The sequence below is a fragment of the Capsicum annuum genome, chromosome 5 (assembly GCF_002878395.1).
Source record: "Capsicum annuum cultivar UCD-10X-F1 chromosome 5, UCD10Xv1.1, whole genome shotgun sequence".
NCBI classification, from domain to species: domain Eukaryota; kingdom Viridiplantae; phylum Streptophyta; class Magnoliopsida; order Solanales; family Solanaceae; genus Capsicum; species Capsicum annuum.
The window spans coordinates 177,637,591-177,657,562 of NC_061115.1; the positions used below are offsets into that span (position 1 = coordinate 177,637,591).

At 33.3% G+C, this 19,972-nt stretch overlaps 2 protein-coding genes across 5 annotated transcripts; both read left to right on the forward strand.

The window, feature by feature from the left end:
* The first annotated feature begins 789 nt into the window (after positions 1–789).
* LOC107870963 (aspartic proteinase PCS1) lies at positions 790–2,619 on the forward strand. Its single transcript, XM_016717683.2, has one exon. The coding sequence runs from the start codon at positions 909–911 to the stop codon at positions 2,247–2,249; it is 1,341 nt and encodes a 446-aa protein (XP_016573169.2). The 5' UTR covers positions 790–908; the 3' UTR covers positions 2,250–2,619.
* Positions 2,620–8,243: 5,624 nt separating this feature from the next.
* On the forward strand, positions 8,244–16,289 carry LOC107870964. 4 transcript variants are annotated; one of them, XM_047413276.1, is made up of 5 exons: positions 8,244–8,523; positions 10,883–12,138; positions 12,702–12,803; positions 15,610–15,987; positions 16,107–16,289. In XM_047413276.1, exons 3-5 carry the CDS (start codon positions 12,702–12,704, stop codon positions 16,185–16,187), a joined length of 561 nt encoding a protein of 186 aa, XP_047269232.1. In that variant the 5' UTR covers positions 8,244–8,523; positions 10,883–12,138; the 3' UTR covers positions 16,188–16,289. The 4 variants fall into 4 exon arrangements, with proteins under 4 accessions (XP_047269232.1, XP_016573178.1, XP_047269233.1 ...); XM_016717692.2 differs by lacking the exon at positions 8,244–8,523 and having other exon boundaries at positions 10,562–11,716; positions 12,029–12,138; XM_047413277.1 differs by lacking the exon at positions 8,244–8,523 and having other exon boundaries at positions 10,562–11,388; positions 11,464–12,138.
* Positions 16,290–19,972: the final 3,683 nt, after the last annotated feature.

The following is a 19,972-nucleotide window of genomic DNA, read 5'->3' on the forward strand; positions in this document are numbered from 1 at the left end:
TGTGTTACTTGGAGTATCTTGTTTATGGTATTATTGAGTTTGCTAATCCCTATTATATCTTGTTCTTTTACTATTCTTACTATTATTATTCCTTATTTTAGATTGTTTTATTTTGAGCCGGGGGTCTATCGGAAACTATCTCTCTATTTCACATTTGAGGTAGTGGTATGGATTGTGTACACTTACCCTCCCCAGACCCCACTTGGTGGGAATATATTAGGTATGTTGTTGTTGTGTGTGTGTATATATATATATGTATGTATGTAAAAGTTAATTTTAACTATGTATAAATATATGCGACACTCTTTTCTTTTTTAGTATTTCATGTCAACAAGAATGACACCGACTATAATTAGAAACAACTTTAAAGTTTTCGTTTTATCCTTGATGAATTGGTTTATAACCACACAAATATTTAAGAATTATTTTCATCTATAATTTTCAATTTTTGTTTTTTTTAAATACCATGATAAGTTAAACAATGCCACATCAATATTATAAAAGGAATATAATTTTTCACCAAAAAAAATTCAAATGAACTCCTGACCTTACTTGACTCCACCCGTGAACTAGTACTCCCACTATTTTGGTGAAAACTTAGCCAGTGTCTCACCAACAGCTCAGTAGGAAAAGTAGGTAACTGTTATCATTACAACCAGCTTGCATACAACTAAAAGCCCCCTATTAAAGAAAACCGCGTTTTCCTCTTTTTCTTTTTCCTTAATTATTTTCTCTTTGGATTTTCCTTTTTTTTTTCCTCCCATTAATTCCATATAAATACCCCTATCTACTTGCACATTCATGATTCACCTCACTTTCTCCCAATAATTTTCCTTCCTTTCTCCACTGCCCCTCAAAAAAATATCAAATAGTATTCTATTTACTATTATCTAATAAGAATAAAAAACATGACCTCTGTTCCTTCAACAACTTTTCTTCTTCTCCTTGTTACATTCTTGAATTTTCTCTACATTTTATCAGCCAAAAATGCACCTTTTTCTATGTCATTTCCACTTACATCAACAACATTGTCACATAATTCTTCATCTAAGGCTCTTTTTCTTTCTTCCCTTATCGCCACTTCTCATCAAACTACAAATGCAAAAGCTATGCCTAGAGTTCCATCTTTGAGTTATAAGTCAACTTTTAAATATTCAATGGCTCTTATTATTACACTTCCTATAGGGACACCACCACAAAATCAACAAATGGTATTGGACACTGGTAGCCAACTTTCTTGGATTCAGTGCCACAAGAAAATTCCCAAAATACCCCCTCCAACAACATCGTTCGATCCTTCTTTGTCCTCTTCTTTTTCCGTCCTTCCTTGTAGTCATCCTTTGTGTAAGCCAAGAATTCCTGATTTTACCCTTCCAACATCATGCGACCAAAATAGGTTGTGTCATTATTCGTACTTCTATGCTGATGGTACTTTGGCTGAGGGTAATCTCGTCCGTGAAAAAATTACATTTTCACGTTCCCAAACTACCCCTCCTTTGATTCTTGGTTGCGCCACGGAGTCCGGTGATGCTGAGGGTATTTTGGGAATGAATCTTGGAAGGTTCTCTTTTGCCTCCCAAGCCAAGGTACAAAAATTCTCGTATTGCGTGCCGATTCGACAAGGTAATCATACGGTGAAACCAATTGGAACGTTTTACCTAGGTCAAAATCCTAATTCTCGTACCTTTCGATATGTGAACTTGTTGACTTTCCCTCAAAGTCAACGCATGCCCAATTTGGACCCCCTAGCATACACTATTGGTATGGTAGGGATAAAAATTAATGGGAAAAAATTGAACATCTCTGAGAGAGTTTTCCGACCTAATGCTGGTGGTTCAGGCCAGACGATCGTTGATTCTGGCACGGAATACACTTTCTTGGTGGAAGAAGCGTATAATAAGTTGCGAGAAGAAATTATTAGGTTAGCTGGTCGAAAATTGAAGAAAGGTTACATTTATGGTGATGCACTTGACATGTGTTTTGATAGCCAATATAGGATGGAAATTGAACGATTGATAGGTGACATGACATTGCAATTCGAAAATGGGGTTGAGATTTTGATCAATAAGGAAAGGATGTTGGATGAAGTGGAGGGTGGAATCCATTGTGTGGGGATCGGACGGTCAGAAACACTTGGCATTGCTAGTAATATTATTGGCAATTTCCATCAACAAAATCTATGGGTAGAATTTGATTTGAGAAATCGCAGAGTAGGTTTTGGGAAAGGAGAGTGTAGTACACAAGTATAATGGGCATTAAATATATATTATGGTACATATTTCATGAGAATGTTATAAGGGTGCAACTCGAGCATAGAGGAGATCGAAGGTCTATATGCCTCGACCTCATGATTTTCTAAATATTGCGTGCTCATTCGATATTGGATGATACTATGGAGTTGGCCGGGGCTTTAAGTCTTACTTGCACATTCGAGGCTACAAAGGTTCAGATCAATGGTACTATAATTCAAGTAGTGGTACTTTAATCAAAGGTGTCGAGCTTGAAGAGGACTTGGATCTTGTGCAGTGTAAAATAGTAATCTAGTAATAGATGATGAGGAGAGCATATAATGTAACATATGTATATGTACTTAATTGAATTTGCAATTCTTTTATTACATACTCCTATGGTTCTTTCCAACATTAATATATTTATTTCTCGATATAATATTGCTCATCCAACATTAGTGTTAAACTTTTAAGATATTTTAAAATTTTGAATACTCAAATCTTTCTATAAGCAATGTTCGACACACATTGGTTCATTTTTGTTATTTCGACACCACTTAATAGGTTGGTAGAGAATTTCAAAGATCATTTTGCTTAAAGAATAATTCAAAGTAAATAGTATAAGTGACGACGTCTAATTAAAAATCGTTTATAAATTGATTAAAGTTAACTAGTTTATAAATACGTTTTGATTTTAAAATTTTGAATACTCAAATCTTGCTGTTGCTAAAGCAATGTCCGACACACATTGGTTCATTTCTGTTATTTGGACACCCCTTAATAGGTTGTTAGAAAATTTTAAAAATTATTTTGCTTAAAGATTAATTCAAAGCAAACAGTATAAGCAAAGTCTAATTAAAAGTCCTTTATAAATTGATTAAAGTTAACTAGTTTAAAAATATTTTTTGATTTATCTATGCATTTGATAAACATTAAAAGTGCTTATAAGCCAAGTATTCATAAGAAAAAAAAACATAAGTTGGTCATCTTCATTTCATAGTTATACAACTTTAAATACTTGACCAATTTTTTTTATCATTTAATTCCTAATATTATTTGTAACCTCCAAAATAGTCTTCCTAACATATTCATCTTTTGTCCCTTTTTATGTATTCAACAACAAGAAATCAAATGAAAATGTGAAATTCCACAAATAGGTTTTGAGAAGGAAAAAGTGTACGTATACTTTATAGTGAAAGTGAAGATGCTGTATATTTTATAGTAAAAGTGAAGATGTTGTTTTCAAAAGATCCTCGACATATCAAATCCCTTTTATGTATAGTTACTTTCAAAATTTATGTTTTATAAATATCCATGGCTTGATATTTACCTGGCTCAATGGACAAGAAATTAAAAGTAAATAGAGACAGGTTATGAATAATGTACATATGCATGCACGCTTTCTGGGCCATATAATTATTTAATTTGTGGGACAGACTTCAACTAGTAGACTGTCTTGCCAACTACTGACTCGTTTTTGCCTCTAGTTGTTAGTGGGGACATTCAGGGGTCGTTTAGTTGTGGACATGTTAATTGAGGGATTAGTTTTTTCAAAATTAGTTATTTTGAAGTTATTAGTTATTTTATTTATAATATGGGATAAAAATAATATGATAATTTGAAATAATTAATTTCGGAATGAGTTATTATATGTGTTTTATTTCAATCAAATATGAGATAAACTCATCTTAAAATTAATTTGAAAACTAGTTATCTCTTATCTTTTGTACCAAATGGGCACTTAATTATTACAATAACAGTTTACTGGATTAGAATGAATAAAGTTAATTGTAGATAGTAAATAATGATGGTCAACGTGCTAAACATAAGGATTAATGTGAAAATTATCCTATATTTCAAGTAAGGGCTAGCTAGAATTGCAGAGGAAACAAAAAGAATGATTGCCCTAATAGTACGCTAATGCCAAAATTAATTATGATCTTGAAAGAATGTGACGTCTTTGAATTAAGGAGGGGAATTTAGGAGAGCGGGTGAAGAGAAAGACTCATAGGCTTCTAAGTTAGCAAGCTTTCGAATGAGGTTTTAATCATATTGGAATTACAAAGAAATGAATTTTGGGTCTATAACTCAACCCTCAAATCTAACTCAAGAGGTGAGGTTTTGTTCAAATCATATGAAGAGATCATCCATTCAAAATTGACCGACCGAGGACTTCTTCAACATCTCCATCACTTTCTAATTGGGATGAGTCATACTCTGATACGCCATAAGAAAAATAAATCTTGGGCTTAGCTTAAGCCCAAAAGCTTGCTTAAGAGGTGAGACTTTTTCGACAGAAATAGAGGAGGAAAACGAAGAGCTTTATAAGACATCATATAAGTTCAAATGGGATACTTGCTCTTGCGTTCGATAACGGCCTAACCGAAGGAACAAATTTGTGATGTCTTTTGTGCCAAAATGAAAAATACCCGTCATGTCATGAGCTTGAACTGTGACCGAAAAGTATTACTCTATCTTTTTGCCCTATGCCCACATTGCTTCTAAGGCTCAAAATTTCGAACTTCTGACAGAATAAAAATCTTAAAGTTTGATTTTCGTACATTTTAATATGGGGAAATCAAATATTTTAAATATTAATACTAAGTGAATGAAAAACTTCAAACTAAATAATTAAACTCTCTTGGTCAAATTAAGATATGCGAGCCGCTAAAAATTAATGAACCAGAATATATTATTTATATGTAAATATCAGGAAACTAAAATATCATAAAGCTGAAATAGTGACTATGAGTTAAAGTTACAATAGGAAATTTAGAATTTTAGGAAGGTACTACTATGAGTAATTTAGGTTTCCTTATGTGTTTGACTGAATATTAGACTTTAAAAATTGTTGCATTACAAGGAAAGCAACGTTAGGGTCCTTTTTTTTTTTTTTTTTTTTTTTAAAAAAAAAAAAAACTCACTTGGTGTTCATATTCGTATTAGGATTTGGTTAAACTCGAATAAATTGATGCATTGCCAAACTTATTTCTGTAAGTAGATCTTTCACTTCACCATAGTAGAAACTCCGATAGTCTTCTTGACCAGTTAGTCTAACTATAGGGACGCTCCCAAGTCCCAACCAAAGTTTTTTCAATTCCACAGGTTCAAACCAAGACTTTTGAATTAGAGTGAAGGGATCTCGAACTATTGTCCGACCATAATTCATGTCGGTAATGTTAGGGTCAAAGTCCTTACTCAGCTTCTGCTGGCCACAATCTCGTGATTCCTACTTCTAATTTCTGTCAACTAATTAATCCTTTATATACTGTTTTGGTCGGTGCTTACACGTACTAGTATGGAGTATTAATTTTGCCAACTTACAAAAGTTGATGAGGCAATCACTAAGATTTAGACTTCAGGAAAAACTTCAAGCTGTAAAAGAATATACTATAACTTTTTCTTTTTGGTACGTTGGAAAATTCCAAGTCCTTAATAAGAACACTATGTTACTACCATCACATCATCTTTTTATTTGATTCTTTGCAAAGCTTTTGACATCTCCACTTTTTTTTGTTTAACTAATGGTCGTTTGACATCTGGTTAGAGTTATGCAGTTATTAGTAATATATATATTTTTTATGCATGGTTAATTATGGAGGATTTAATTATTCATATATTAATTCTTTCATCTTTTATCCAGCATAAAATAATATATAGATTCGTTCATAACTTATACATGTATTAATTGTGTGGATTTTTATATTAATTAAAAACCAAACACCATATTAGGTGTATTGAATTTTATACATAACAAAAAATGCTATCAAACATGATGTTACTAATACAAAATTTAATACATGTATAACTCCTACCAGCTAGTACCAAACCACAATAGTACCACGAATGAGTTTACACAAAGAAAAATGTTCTGTGAGAATTTATATAAACAATTTTCACTTGTTTGAGATGGGGATATAACTATAATAATATGCACTGAAAAGACGTCATATTATTTCTGTTTACCAAATAATTAGGATTAAACTATAAAGTTTCTTATTGCGGTGAAGTATACGTAACAAAAGTGCTTTACAAATTCAAAATAAACTTAATATCAGATAAAATATATTAGAAATTTTTAAAAAAGGAAAACGGCCTAATATATCCTTCACGTATTGAATACATCCATCCACTTTGAACTCTAAAATACCATTTCATCCATTTATATAATTATTTTTAAATAAATAATTGAATATGTGACAATTTCTTATTGATTGAAATTTAATTATTAAAAACTTAATAATCCTTGAATCCAATCCGTGCGACCCAAATCCAATACAGTGGAGGAGAATTAAGAAAAGAGGAATGACAGATAAAAGAAGTTGATAAACCGGAAACGGAAGCCCTAGAAAATGTACGACGACAGTTAGGGGTGTTCGGTTTGAAAACAAGTTATATCGAAATTAGTTATGTTGGGATAAGTTATGATGTGATAAGTTATACTGGAATTAGTTATGATGTGATAAGTTATGCTGAGATTATTATTATTGAGTATTTGGTTTGTTGTATTCAAAGTAATACCCATGGTATAATTTCTAGGAATAAATTGATTGATTACCGGGATACCCTCCATCTTATTTAACTTTTATATATATATATATATATATATATATATATATATATATATATATATATTTCTTTTTAAGCTTTAAATATTCATTCTTAAAATTTTTTATTATCTTTTAGAGAAATTAAAATATATAAATGAACATAATTTATATATTTTACAACCATTTTGAACGGTAAATGCTTTTATACTTCCTAAAATATTTAATTGCAAAAACAGACTAAATTATGCATTCAAATTATAGTATGAATAATAAATTATAATAAATTTAATTGTGTTAGCCTGAGAAATATAATAAATTATGCACTCAAATTATAGTTGCTTCACAGAAATATTTTTAGTAAAAATTTTAAACTATGCACTCAAATTTTAGCACTCAAATTATGTGTATGGAAGTGAAAAATCAAAGAATTTAAGGGTAACGTTGTCATTTTATGATTTTATCCCATGTAAGAATAATGTTGGGATTGTTATCCCACCAATTGGGAGGATAACTTATCCCGGGACTAATTATTAGTCCTGGAATAAGTTATCCCAAATATTTACAACCACACGATGGATAAAAAGTTTTATCTCGGGATTATTATTTTATCCCGGGATTATTTGCAAACCAAAAGGCCATGAATTATTATGTTTATGTCTCTTGGGCTTTCATGCCAAAAAGGATTTTCAAGACTTATTTTGTTATTTAGACAAAAGTCTTAAAAAATTGGTCATATACCCACTTAAAGCCACCCCATCATCCAATCTTTCCAACTCAACAAATTCACTCACAAGTTTCTAATAATACACTTCAACCCACTCCATAATCCAATTTTTTCAACTTAACAAATTCACCCGCATGTTTTTAATAATATACTTCAACCCACTCCATCATCCACAATTATATAATACAAAAATATCTAGGTTTCCAAAAATAATTAATTTTTTTTCAAAAGCTTAAAATAGAAGGTTCTTTCCCTCCAAAAAGCTCCGATTTAGGCCACTTTTTCGACATTATTTTTCGACGATCAGCTCTAAATCAGTCCACAAACATCATAAGCTTGTCCATTGCATCCATTGTTACCCCATTTGTTTGCTATCTTCTCAGACACACTTTCAACCATTGTTAAAAAGCTTTAAATCACTCACATTACTCAAAACCTCTTTAGAAAGTACATTACAGTAGCTCAGGCGACTCCAAGTTTATTTCTCTATTCCATAAACCCGACGATCGTTGATTAGAAACAATATTTATAAATTTTAAGATTTTTGTACGGATATCTGCTCAGTCATCGACCGTGCATATATCTCGACATAGACCATTAGCATAATCGACCGTCGACCCACTACAAAAAAGGTGTATTTTGTGGAGGTTTAATTGGGGGTCGGTATTAACCTCCACAAATATATCAAATTGCGGGGGTTTATATACCTCTGTTATTTTAATTACAATTGGGGCGGTTAAATCCCCCGCTATCATTAAAAATAAAACGCAAATATTTTGGGGTAGTTGAAGGCGCCGCTATACTTAAAAAATTAAACCGCAAATAATTTTGGGGCAGTGAAATAAACCCGCGAATATATCAATTTCTCTCAAAAGCCCTCTTTTCTCAAAAGCCCTCTTTCCTTTCTTCAATAATCCGTCCCTCACCGACCCGACCTCTCTCTGGTGATTCCAATCTCCGATGACTGCAGCAGTCAGCAACGACAACACCTAGTCACATAATTTTAGCTGAAAAATTTGAGGTATCAGCTATGTAAATAATTTGCATGTTGTGTTTTTTTCTTGTTTTGTCAACAAATTGCTCTCTTGTTTGTTTTGATCTAATTGCAAAAAAAGGATAAAAATGGAATCTTTAATTGATGGGGTTGTTCTGTTTGGTGGTGAAGATGATTTAGGTGCAAAAAAGGGGGGGGGGGGGGATGGAATCTTTATTTGTTGGGGTTACTATTAATCTTGAGTTTCTAGGGAAAATTTATTTATTTGAAGCATTGTTGTAAAGATTTTGTGAGGTAGTGATAAGATCTACGTACACTCGACTCTCCCTAAGCCCCGCTAGTGGGATTTCAGTGAGTATTATTGTTGCAAATGGTTGGACTTAAGATGAGTTAGCTGGTGGTGCTTGGTTGAAGCTCCATTAAAAAGCTTTTTTTATTTTTTTTTAATTTCCTAAACTTACTGTTTCATGTTTTTCTCTTATGTTCTTCTATCGAACTTGCAACTTTCTTAGGTTATTGGTGTCTTTTTTTTCATAGTGACGTTTTGCACATGAAACATAGTTCAAATCTAAAATTAATTTGTTATGTTGGTTGGTCATTTCTGTATAACATGACCTTTTTCTTTATGAGTAGTGAGTTCACTTTTTGGAGATACTATTAGCCATTATACACTGATAATGTTCTGTCAAATGAGTTTGATCAGTATGATTTAGTAGCTTGGTACTAGTTTTTTACTTCCTTACCAGGCAACATCATACACCTATCCCAAGTTGTTATATGTCTAGTTTTATGGTCAGAACTTTGAAAAGATTTACAGTTTCTTTTTATATTTTCGTGATCTTCTGGCAAATGGTTGTGTGCATGCGGGTAACTCTGACTCATGGCCCGCAAAATATCAAACCTCAGGTGAAACTTACTAATGAGAGTGGCCATTTTTGCTTTAAGGTATGGTAGAATAAATATCTTTTATAACTCTTTTCTGCTTCTTGAATGCTTTACCTCACTCTTACAGGATACTGTTTAAGTGAAATATGATAATCAAATGTATAATGGCATATATCTATCACAGTAGCCCTGTTACGTTAAAGCATGATATGTAGGGTGCATCAATAATATACTTTTGCTGACTCCTGTGACTAGCTGGGAGGGTGCACAACAAGAAATCCATCATTTATTGGTGCTTGTTTATTAAGACATCATTTCTTTATTTGTGGGGGTGGGGTGGGAGTGGGGGTTGTTGGAGCTCGCTCACTGTGTGTTGTCTTGGAAAGTCAACTTGATCGATAGTAATCTAGATGAACCAATTGGTCAATAACTGACGCGTAATAGGAGAAAAAAAACTTGAATGAAAAATTTAAATCTTCTAAATTTGCATCAAATCTAGTCTGTATTTTGCTTTATTTATTTATTTTTTAAACATATTCCTAAGTCGGGGATCTATCGAAAACAACCTCTCTACTTTTCGGAGGTAGAGGTATGGTTTGCGTACACTCTATCCTCCTTAGACTCCACTATGTGGGAATACACTAGGTATGTTGTTGTTGTTGTTGTACTGTTTAATGTTTGATTACATAGAATAGGAAAGGCTAGGACAAAATGCAATTTCTCTCTGTCTATCCTATCATATCCTGATGCACCAAAAGATAACCCTTTAGCTCTTTGATAATCTGAATTTGTACTCTTAATTATGTTGCAGATTAGTTCTTAACATATTTAGATGGATAAATCTTGGATTGGAAAGCCCAAAAACACATCTGAATATAAGCGTAGTTTGACTCAATTTTTGGACTTTGCATTTATGAATGGCATGGGTGAAGCCGATGAAGAAGAAATATACGAGAATGAACCATACCAACAACAACAATATGCACGTTTAGAGAAGCATATGTCTAATAGGAATTAAGTTACTTTATGTGATATGAAAAGGTATAATTTTGATGAACTACATATTACATTATCATAGTCATCATCATGTCGTCCAGTTCTGAATGTTTTCTATGTGATATAAGTTATGTGAATATATTCCGTTCTAATTTTTTGAGTTTAAGGGTTATGTTTAGTTTAATCAAATGCGTCTATTTGGATTTGAAAGATAATGATTTCTCGAGGAACTTCTGGACTAGCACTTGATGCAATTTGTCAAGGAGAGGATGAAACCATTAAGTTACAATTATGTTTTCAAATGTATATTATTTGGATCCATTCTATCTATGGTAAGTGTCTTCAAGTTGAAAATATTTTCTCTACAGATTAGTTAATTTGTTTCTTATTCAAGTTGCGGGTAAAAATATTTCATTGCTGGAGATTAGTTAATTTGTTTTCTCTTCAAGTTGCAAGTAATAATATTTCATTGATGTTCTAATACAGTTTCCTTTGTTGAATATAGATAAGTCAAAGAGAAAACGTGAAGATAACATTATAAAGACAGTTCAGTCGATACATACTTCAGAAAATGCATCCATATCACAAGCAAACAAGTCAAAGCAACCATTAAAATCACTTCTTCAATTGAAACCTTAAGTGACACGTTTTGTTTCAACCACATTGCACCTGAATCGATTAGTTCACACTATAACACAAATGAATCCAAAAGTTCTGGAATCAACTTTCTTAGTTCATCCTGTAACACAGCCTCCAGTACAACCTTCATCATAATTGACTTTATCAATTCATCCTCCAGTACATCAAACACCATAAAAGCCTCCAGTAAGTTAAGCACCATAAAAGCCTCCAGTACATCAACTTTTCTTAGTTCAGCCCATAGCACAACAGGTACAATCACAAGCTTCCTCATCAGTTCAACCTACAACACATCAGGAACTATCAGAATTGAGTTCATCAGTGTAGCCTCCAGCACGTCAGGCACAATTATTTCAGCCCGTAGCATAATAGGTACCATCACGGGCTGCTTCATTAGTTAAACCTGCAGCACATCAAGTGCCATTATAACTGACTTCATTATTTTAGACCATAACACAGAAGGCACCATCACAGCCAACTCCTTTAGTTCAACCCGCAGCACAACAAACACCATCACAGCCAACTTCTCCAGTTCAACAAGCAGCACGACAAACACAATCACAACCAACTCCTTCAATTCAACAAGCAGTACAACAAACACCATCACAACAGGCTCCATCATTTCAGGCCATAGCACAAGCACTACCCAAATAGTATACTGGTCATAAGTTAAGTAGATATTGGATGGTAGATGCAGTAGGTAAGATGGTACACTTCATCTAATTTGTTTGCATCTTATTTATTTTTAACTAGCTAAGCTTCTTTAATTTTCTTGCATCAAATTTCTTTAATTCGAGTATAAACATGTTATGTTTGTTATTTTCATATTATTTTTCATCCACTAAATATGCTCTGTAGCATAAATATATCTTTTTTTATAAAAATTCACATGGGGCTGTGAAAACAAAACAACTGAAGGTTAGCAACATGTTAAATTTATCCTCTGAAGAATGTATCATCATTGAATTTGATGACGTTGCACCAATTGGAGAAGCACAATGCCTTCTTGCAGGTTTTTGAAGGATTTTAGCAACTGACAGCACTATTTTTCCAATTGGCTTTGCCAAATGGAATGATTTACCTAAGTCATACTTTAACCGCTGCTTTGGTCAAATTATAAAGGTATAAACTCTATATATTTATAACTATATCGATATATTATGTATACATACTTTATATTGACATGGATATAGATAATCTAACCAATATTTTATTTTCAAAGCCCCAATTTTCTTTTGAAACAACCGAGTCAATTGCACGACGCTATGTCTATAATTCTATTTCAAAGAAGTGGGGTGCAAGGAGGCTAAAGTTGTGGGATAAGACCTTTAACCCACTTCAAAGCCTATCTGAACTTATGGCTAATGTTCCAAATGGAATTTTACCAGATTAATGAACTTTTTATGTTGATTATCGTTTGGACAAGAAAACACAGGTATCTTCTTAAATCCTTCATTTGAAGGCAAACTTATTATTTGTATATTGAATTCAAGTATTTCTTTTCTAGAAAATGTACAAGAAAAATGCTAAAAATCAAAAGAAACAAACTATTCCGCACATTGATGGCTCCAAGTCTAACGCAAGAAGAAGAGCTGAAATGGTGAAATATATTTGTTCACTATATTTTACTTTAATTTATTATGCATGAAACTATCCATAATTTGTTAAGTTAATATTATTTGTAGATGGTTGAGACTGGACATAAGCCTGGACTAGCAGAACTTTATCTTGCTACTCATAAGAAAGAAGATGGATCATATGTTAATGAAGTGGCAAAAGAGATTTTTGTAAGTACTCTGTTGAGCAATTTTTATCGTTTCTCCTGGTTTTTCTTGTTTTAGTTACGAACTTATGGTGTATGGCAAAGTGAATTGTTCGTAGTTCAACCGATAGTGAATTTCAAAACTGTGATTGAATATGGGTTCTTAGATCTTTGAATTTTGTATGTCAAGTTTCTATCTCTTTTGTAATCTTGTTAACATTGTGTTATTGAATCTAAAGTCTAGTGAAGTAGTGTGGGGCTCTTTTGATTCACTAGCATTGTTGCCTTGTTATTCATCTCAATTTCTTGTTCAAAACACAAACTCAAAGTCCAGTGAAACAGTGTGAGGCCTATTTCGATTCACTAGCAACTTGTTATTCATCTTGTTGTTCTTTTGTTGGTTGGAATCTCTTGATACACACAGTCTTGTATTAATACGACATTAAAATCTCCACTCAATAGCCAAGGTTGTGAAATCACTTGAGCTAGAATGAGAACCATGAGGAGTTCTTTCCATAATACTTTCCTTTTTTCTACAGTATTGAACCCAAAATTGACCGTAATTAAGAACACATGGTCATTAATTCTGTCTCTGACCAAACAATGGATCAATTGGGATGTACTTCTGATGTGTGTAACCATGATAGTAATTCGGATCCCAAATAAACCATATTCTACAATTGTCTTCTTCTAGGTAATTTCTGTGGATGCCCCATCCAGGGCTTGATACAATAACTTTTCCTTTAGTATTAGGCTCATGTATCATAGAAGAGACAACAACGGTGTTGCTGCCAGTTGGTGTTGGGTCTGCTGAGTGTCTCATCTGAGGCATCTTCTTTGGTTGTATCTCGAGAGTATTCTCTTTTGATTATTTTGTCCTTTACTCAGACAAAGGCATAATAGGTCCCTTATATCTCCATTCTTGAGTTATTTCCTTTACTTTCTTTCTTCTCCTTGGTGGGTTAACTTTAAAAGGTGTAGTTTGTTTAGGGTTAGAGCAAATATGACCAACATTTTGGCATCCATGAATTCCTTATTAACATTGGTAATCAGTCTGTATTGTATAGTATTAGTAGGAAAAACGTTCATAATATTAGTAGATACAATGTTCCCCTGACCTGGTACTCCTGCTGTTACTCCTTAATTATCTATAGATTATAATATATATCCTTATTATAAAAAAAAATAATACAAGTCGGCTAGTTACCACAAAAATATAGATCTGAGGTGTTCAATGATATCATGAAGACTGAATGATGGACTGGACTGTTTAGGGATAACTTTGTTAATGTCATTCGAGTTGCCCCTAGCAAAGTTGTAGCCTGTAGAGGTATAAATTAAGTCTTCTCCTATTATATTTTTTTATTTTGTAAAAGCTTGACTTTAGGCCTTATTTATGCTACTAATGTTTGTCTTTGAAAAAATTAATCTCATTAGGAGTTGTTCTTTTTATTATATGAATTATTTATATAGCCGGTGGTATTTTTCGTTAAGTTTCAAAAGAGTTTAAAATTTTGTGTTGACGTTTACTACAATACAACCGACATAAGTTGTCATCCTTCAAACAATTACTGTCCACTTACTTGAAGTTAATTTTTTTTTGTTGGGACTTTGGTCAGTAGATAAGGTATTTATGGAACAAGATAGAATCTATGACACTTTTCTTTGGTTATGAACTTTCTGTAAATCAAGTAAATGTTTTGTGTGACATTGTTTTTTTTGACCTGAAGCGTTGCATGTATGAAATAACTTCTTGTGTGAAATCATTTCTTGGAATGCGGCTTACACAACTCCTTACTTTATTCCCCTCCTACACAAGACTGGTGAAGAGAATCCCTTAGCAAACCATTCGCAATGCTCTATTTCAAGAATTATATGCATTATGACTTTAGGAATCTGAAATCAGTGCCTTTAATATTACTTGTCTAGCCTCATATTTTCTTTTTGTGTATTAGAGCTAGCCTACTATATTGAATTTTTGGAATACACCGGGTATGTTGTTGTTATTTTTGTTGTAAGAATGAACCCAAAAAGGAACCAACAAGACCTAATAAAGGCCTAAAAAGTCCCAACACATTGTGTATGTCATTTTTCTTTTTCCTTTTGTGGATCACTTATAATCAGCTCATACTTGTAAATAAATACTTTCAGTTCTTGCAATGAACTCTAAGGTATAACGATTTCTGGCTTAAGGTTATATCTAAGTTTTTTTCGAGCATCGTATTTACCCCCCTGTTGTATCAACAGTTGTGTTATTGTGTGTTGTACTAGACATATTTGAATGATATGGTAAATGGACTTAACCTACTTCTCTTGCTTCTGTTTGCTCTACTGGTTTTTGTTCTCATTTACTTTCTTGATCCCTATCTGTGTATGTTAGGTTTTATCGGTTCTATATGGTGTTTTTCTATTAAAATCAAAGCTGTATTTCACTATGTCAAAGAATTCAGGCTTAAAGTTTATCATATTTCATGTTATTATTCACCCTAAACCACAATTTATTTTTATCATCTCAAAGCATAGTCCCAATGTGATACATATTTGCAATGCTCAGCATCTAAGAGAATGGGAAAAGAGCAATAGGATGTGAATTTCAGTGTTTGGCTCTGAGTTCTAATCATATCTAGAACTTAGCACAGAGCTTAATTACTGGGTTGAGGTCATTCGTGATCTCATCCAATGTCTTTTGAGATTTTTGATGTAACACCTGCAAGGTTGAGGCATGATAATATAAGTACTCAGCTATGATGATATTTGTGTTGTACTATATTCTTTAATTGCCCATTACTAATTGAAGTTATATTATGGTTTTTGTGTTGTACTATATTTAGAAAAAAATTAAACTCACAGTAAGTCAAAGCACCGTGGACGAGTATGAAGTTTCTCCCAATGATGTTGTTGGTAAGGTACTAGGAAAAGAGCATTCTGGAAGGGTAAGGTGCTTGGGATTAGGAGTTGTTCCTAGCAGATCCTTTAAGCAAACACGTCCTTATTTTGGTGGTATGAGTTCTTCAATTAGTAACAGTTCATGTCCATTCAATTGCCAAGAAAACTACACTCAAATGTTGAGCGCTCATAAGCAAAGCCAAGAGAACTACAAAGAAATAATGAATTCTCACAATCTAATGATGAACACTTTCAAGGCATATATGATAATGAAAGAAGGCACGATACCTGAACAGTTTGCAGAATTTTTCACTTATCTTACGGTAAATAATTTTCTTGAATTACTTTTTTCATTTGAAAAAAATTAAGTTGATATATTTGTTATAAAATAATTACATTCAAAGACCTTTTATATTTACTATTTTTATTTATACTTTTGCAGCCAAGTAATGCATCTAGTGGAGCTCTTTCGGATGTGAACGGAAGATCATTTGGTGATAGTTATTCTAGCGATAATCATTGAAATTTCTTGTGATTGTATCAGTAATTATGACAATGTTATCGAATCGTTGGATTAATATTTTGTGTTTATATTAAATTAGTCTTTAAGACTAATGACAACACTTTGTGGTACGTTTTTATGATCTAATATATTTTGATTTTTATTGGTAGTAAGATGTATTTTTGTTTGATCCAAGTACAGTGAATTTTTTTTTTTTATATATATATATATATATATATATATATATGAAAATTATTAAATAATATTCAAATTTAAATATTGATCCTGAAGATTATAATTATTCTTTTTTAAAAATATCAAAGTGAATTATGGGGATCTTGACCCCTGCAATTTATATAGAACAAAAATTTTGATAATAGGTTTAGTTTACATATTGCGGGGGGGAGAGGGGGGGGGGGTTAACCGCCGCTAGACAACCGCCACTAAAAGATTGCGGTGGTAAATAAGAAACAACGTAAACTGATTATGACACTTGTAATTACGATGGTTTTGAAAACCTCCTTGCTGTCATTTTATGGGGGTTGCCGACTTTCGTAATTTGTAAATATAAACCCTGCAAAGGGAGCTATTTTTTGTAGTGACCAAAGCTTAATTCTAGGATGTCTATTGCAGAATTTGTTCTGATTTTTGGTGATTTCATAGGAGAATGAGAGGAGACTCTCAAATGTTGAAAATGAAAATCTTTTACCAAGGTGACACTGCGCATTGCTGTTCTCCGTAATGGTTCATACACCGAATTGGTTGCAAGCATAATGGAGAGCAGGGATCTAGATTGTGCTTTGAGCGACACGGTGATTAGTTATCTAATGCATTCGGGGTAAAATATGCATCCTACGATCATAAATAATGATAAACGCGTGTCGTTGTATATGATGAATGTTGATGCAGATAGTTTTAGGCCTATTTTAAGTTTAAATATAGTTGAGAGGCCCTTTAAAGGACCATTGAATTCATCACCACCCCCACCTTGGCGCCCGACAGTCGATGATTATTTGAATAATTATGATAACGATGGCGATCATTCAATTAATATGGAAAATGATTGTATGCATATGGAAGACGCTTTATTGAACTCGCAAGATGCGAAATATGACTATGGAGTGGGATCAAAACCAAGACATTTCTTCACTAATAGAACCAATTTCTATTGTGATCAAACATTCGTTGACAAAAAAAAGCTTAAAATGCTACTAGACAGACCAACGGTGAGGCAGTATTTTAATTATTTTATAGAGAAGAGCTGCATCAAATTGTTGAAGGTGAAATATGTATCTTATGGTTACGGCTGGTTATTGCGGGCAAAGAAGTACCAATCCTCAGATAGATTTTGCATATATAAGTATGTTGGATTCCACACAAGCGGTGTTGAACATTTCATAGGCAGGCATAAGAGAATCTCATCCAAATTGATTGCTTCACTATGTGTAAATTATTTTCGGGATGGTAAGGGTTCATGCATAAGAGAAATTCAGAGATTTTTTTTTGGGAGATGCATTACAACACAAGCTATTGGATGTGTTGGAAAGAAAGTGTAATTGCGAAGAATATCATTCATAGGACACTAGAGCATGGATATGCTTGCTTGCCGACTTTTTTCCACATGGTGGAGTTATTGAATCTCGGGTATTCTTACTCTATCATGGTAAACAGGATAGATGGATCATTCATTTACTACTTTTTAGCATTCAAAGCTTGAATACGGGGATATGGCCAGATGAGAAAGGTAATTACCGTTAATGGCACACATTTGTATGGCAAGTACGGGGGTATGTTACTGAGTGCCATTACACAGGACACCAAAAACCATATATTTCCAATTGCCTTTTGTGTTGTGGATAAAGAGACTAATGCTTCTTGGACCTTCTTCTTCGAGAAGTTGAAGTCTATAGTAGAAGATGAACTAGATCTATGTTCATCTCTAATAGGCACATGAGCATTCCCGATTCCTTCTCTCATGTTTACAGTCGTGCACATCATGGACTTTGCATGAGGCACTTCGCTAAAAATCTTCGTGTAAATCTACACTATGGAGAACATATTTATCTATTCTACGTCGCGACAAAGGCTTATGCTCTTGATGAGTTTAGCGAGCATTTTGCAGAGTTGAAGAATAATTGGCCCGAGGCAGAACATGTCCTTAAAAATGTGATTGGTTTTGAGAAATGGAGTATAGCACACTTCCCGGGCAATAGGTACAATGTGATGACCACAAACATCGCCGAGTCGCTCAACTCGGTGTTGACAAATGAATAAGAGTACCCTGTGTCATACATATTCAATTCAATTGGTAGAAAATTTGATCAAAAGTTTAGGGAGCGACATGTCTTTGTCAACAGTACAAACAACAAATTTGTGCCTTATGTGGAAAATATCCTACAGGATAATAAGAGTACGAGCGATTCCTTGTATGTAACAAATACAAATAAGGGTCTCGACTAATTTACCGTGTTCGGCAATGGTGTTACTGCCAAGGTCAATCTTTTGGAGAGGAGTTGTTTTTGTCGGAAATATGACTTGGTGAAAATGTCGTGCGAATATGCAATGGATGCTTTGCAAGCAAAGTATGGTGATGGCGAAGGTTATGGTAACTCTATCTACGAATACTCTTCGCCAATTTATAAATTTAAAACTTACCTCCTCACATACTCTGAAGCTATTAATGTTGTCCCTTTAGAGTTCGAATGGACTGTGCCACAGGAATTGCAAGACACTAAGATTTTTCCACCCTTCTACTATCCAAACTTGGAAGGAAGAAAGTCAAATGCGTTAAGGGCACATCGGTGAGACTTTTTAGTCCAAATGGAGGAATAGGTGTTCAATACGTAAGAAATCTGAGCACAAAAGAACCACATGTAGCATGGCCAACAAATCTTAGATAGGATTTTCTTCTTCAGTTGTGAAGCTATTATTTTTTGGGATAAATGTGCATTTCTGTAGGATTTAACGTTCAGTTGTAACCAACTTAAAGTTTTGTCTATGATAGACACCAACATTCTATAATATATATTGTACACAGTCTATTAAATATTTTGTATTGGTTATATATTTACTCATCAAACAAGCTATATGGGTCTTTTTATCTCTACATCTCTCCAATTGATGCATTGAATCATCGTTTCTTGTTTCCAATTAATCAAAAGTTGAAAACACATCTGTTCACAACAAAAACCACTGGTAAGGTAAACATTTTCTATTCCTACACGCGTCGACTGACCATTGGTTGGGAATATGAAAGGACACCTTTTATGAGTGTATAAGTAAAGTGCTTATTTCTATGTATGCATTCAGTTCTACCTAAACCCTAAACTTCAGAAACCCTCATATTCTTCATGAAATTTAAAATCATGCCTGGTTGAAGAATTTTCCTATGCCCCATCAGATGAGTTTCCCCTTGTCACTACGATATACTACTGTTAGGAACGACTTTGATCGCCTTTTTCATGGCTTGGGCGAAGACCGACTGTACTTGGAGCGTGAACTCCATCGTATTGCTCGTTTCCTTCAGGCAATTCTGGAGAGGCGTGGAATGGATGGCACCGACTACATCACCCCCACCATTCCCCTAAATTAGTTTAAGTTTTTATTTTAGTTTATGTTTTAAAATTTTTTTGTTTTGTTTATTGTTGAATAAGCTTTCTTGGTAGGATTTTGTTAGAAGAAAGCTTCTTATTTTTTGTCTTTTTTGTTGTTTGATAATGAAAAATGTATGTACTGCAATGACCAAAATGAATCTAAGTATTTCAGTTTCTAAATTACATTTTTCCTTTTTTTTTTTGTGATTGTTG

Excerpts from the sequence above, each read along its gene's own strand:
- LOC107870963 (XM_016717683.2), top strand. The coding sequence starts at position 909 with ATGACCTCTGTTCCTTCAACAACTTTTCTTCTTCTCCTTGTTACATTC.
- LOC107870964 (XM_047413275.1), top strand. The coding sequence starts at position 12,527 with ATGTACAAGAAAAATGCTAAAAATCAAAAGAAACAAACTATTCCGCAC. Across the intron at positions 12,804-15,609 it reads AAGTGGCAAAAGAGATTTTT|AAAAAAATTAAACTCACAGT; the intron begins GTAAGTACTCTG and ends TACTATATTTAG. Across the intron at positions 15,988-16,106 it reads AATTTTTCACTTATCTTACG|CCAAGTAATGCATCTAGTGG; the intron begins GTAAATAATTTT and ends ATACTTTTGCAG.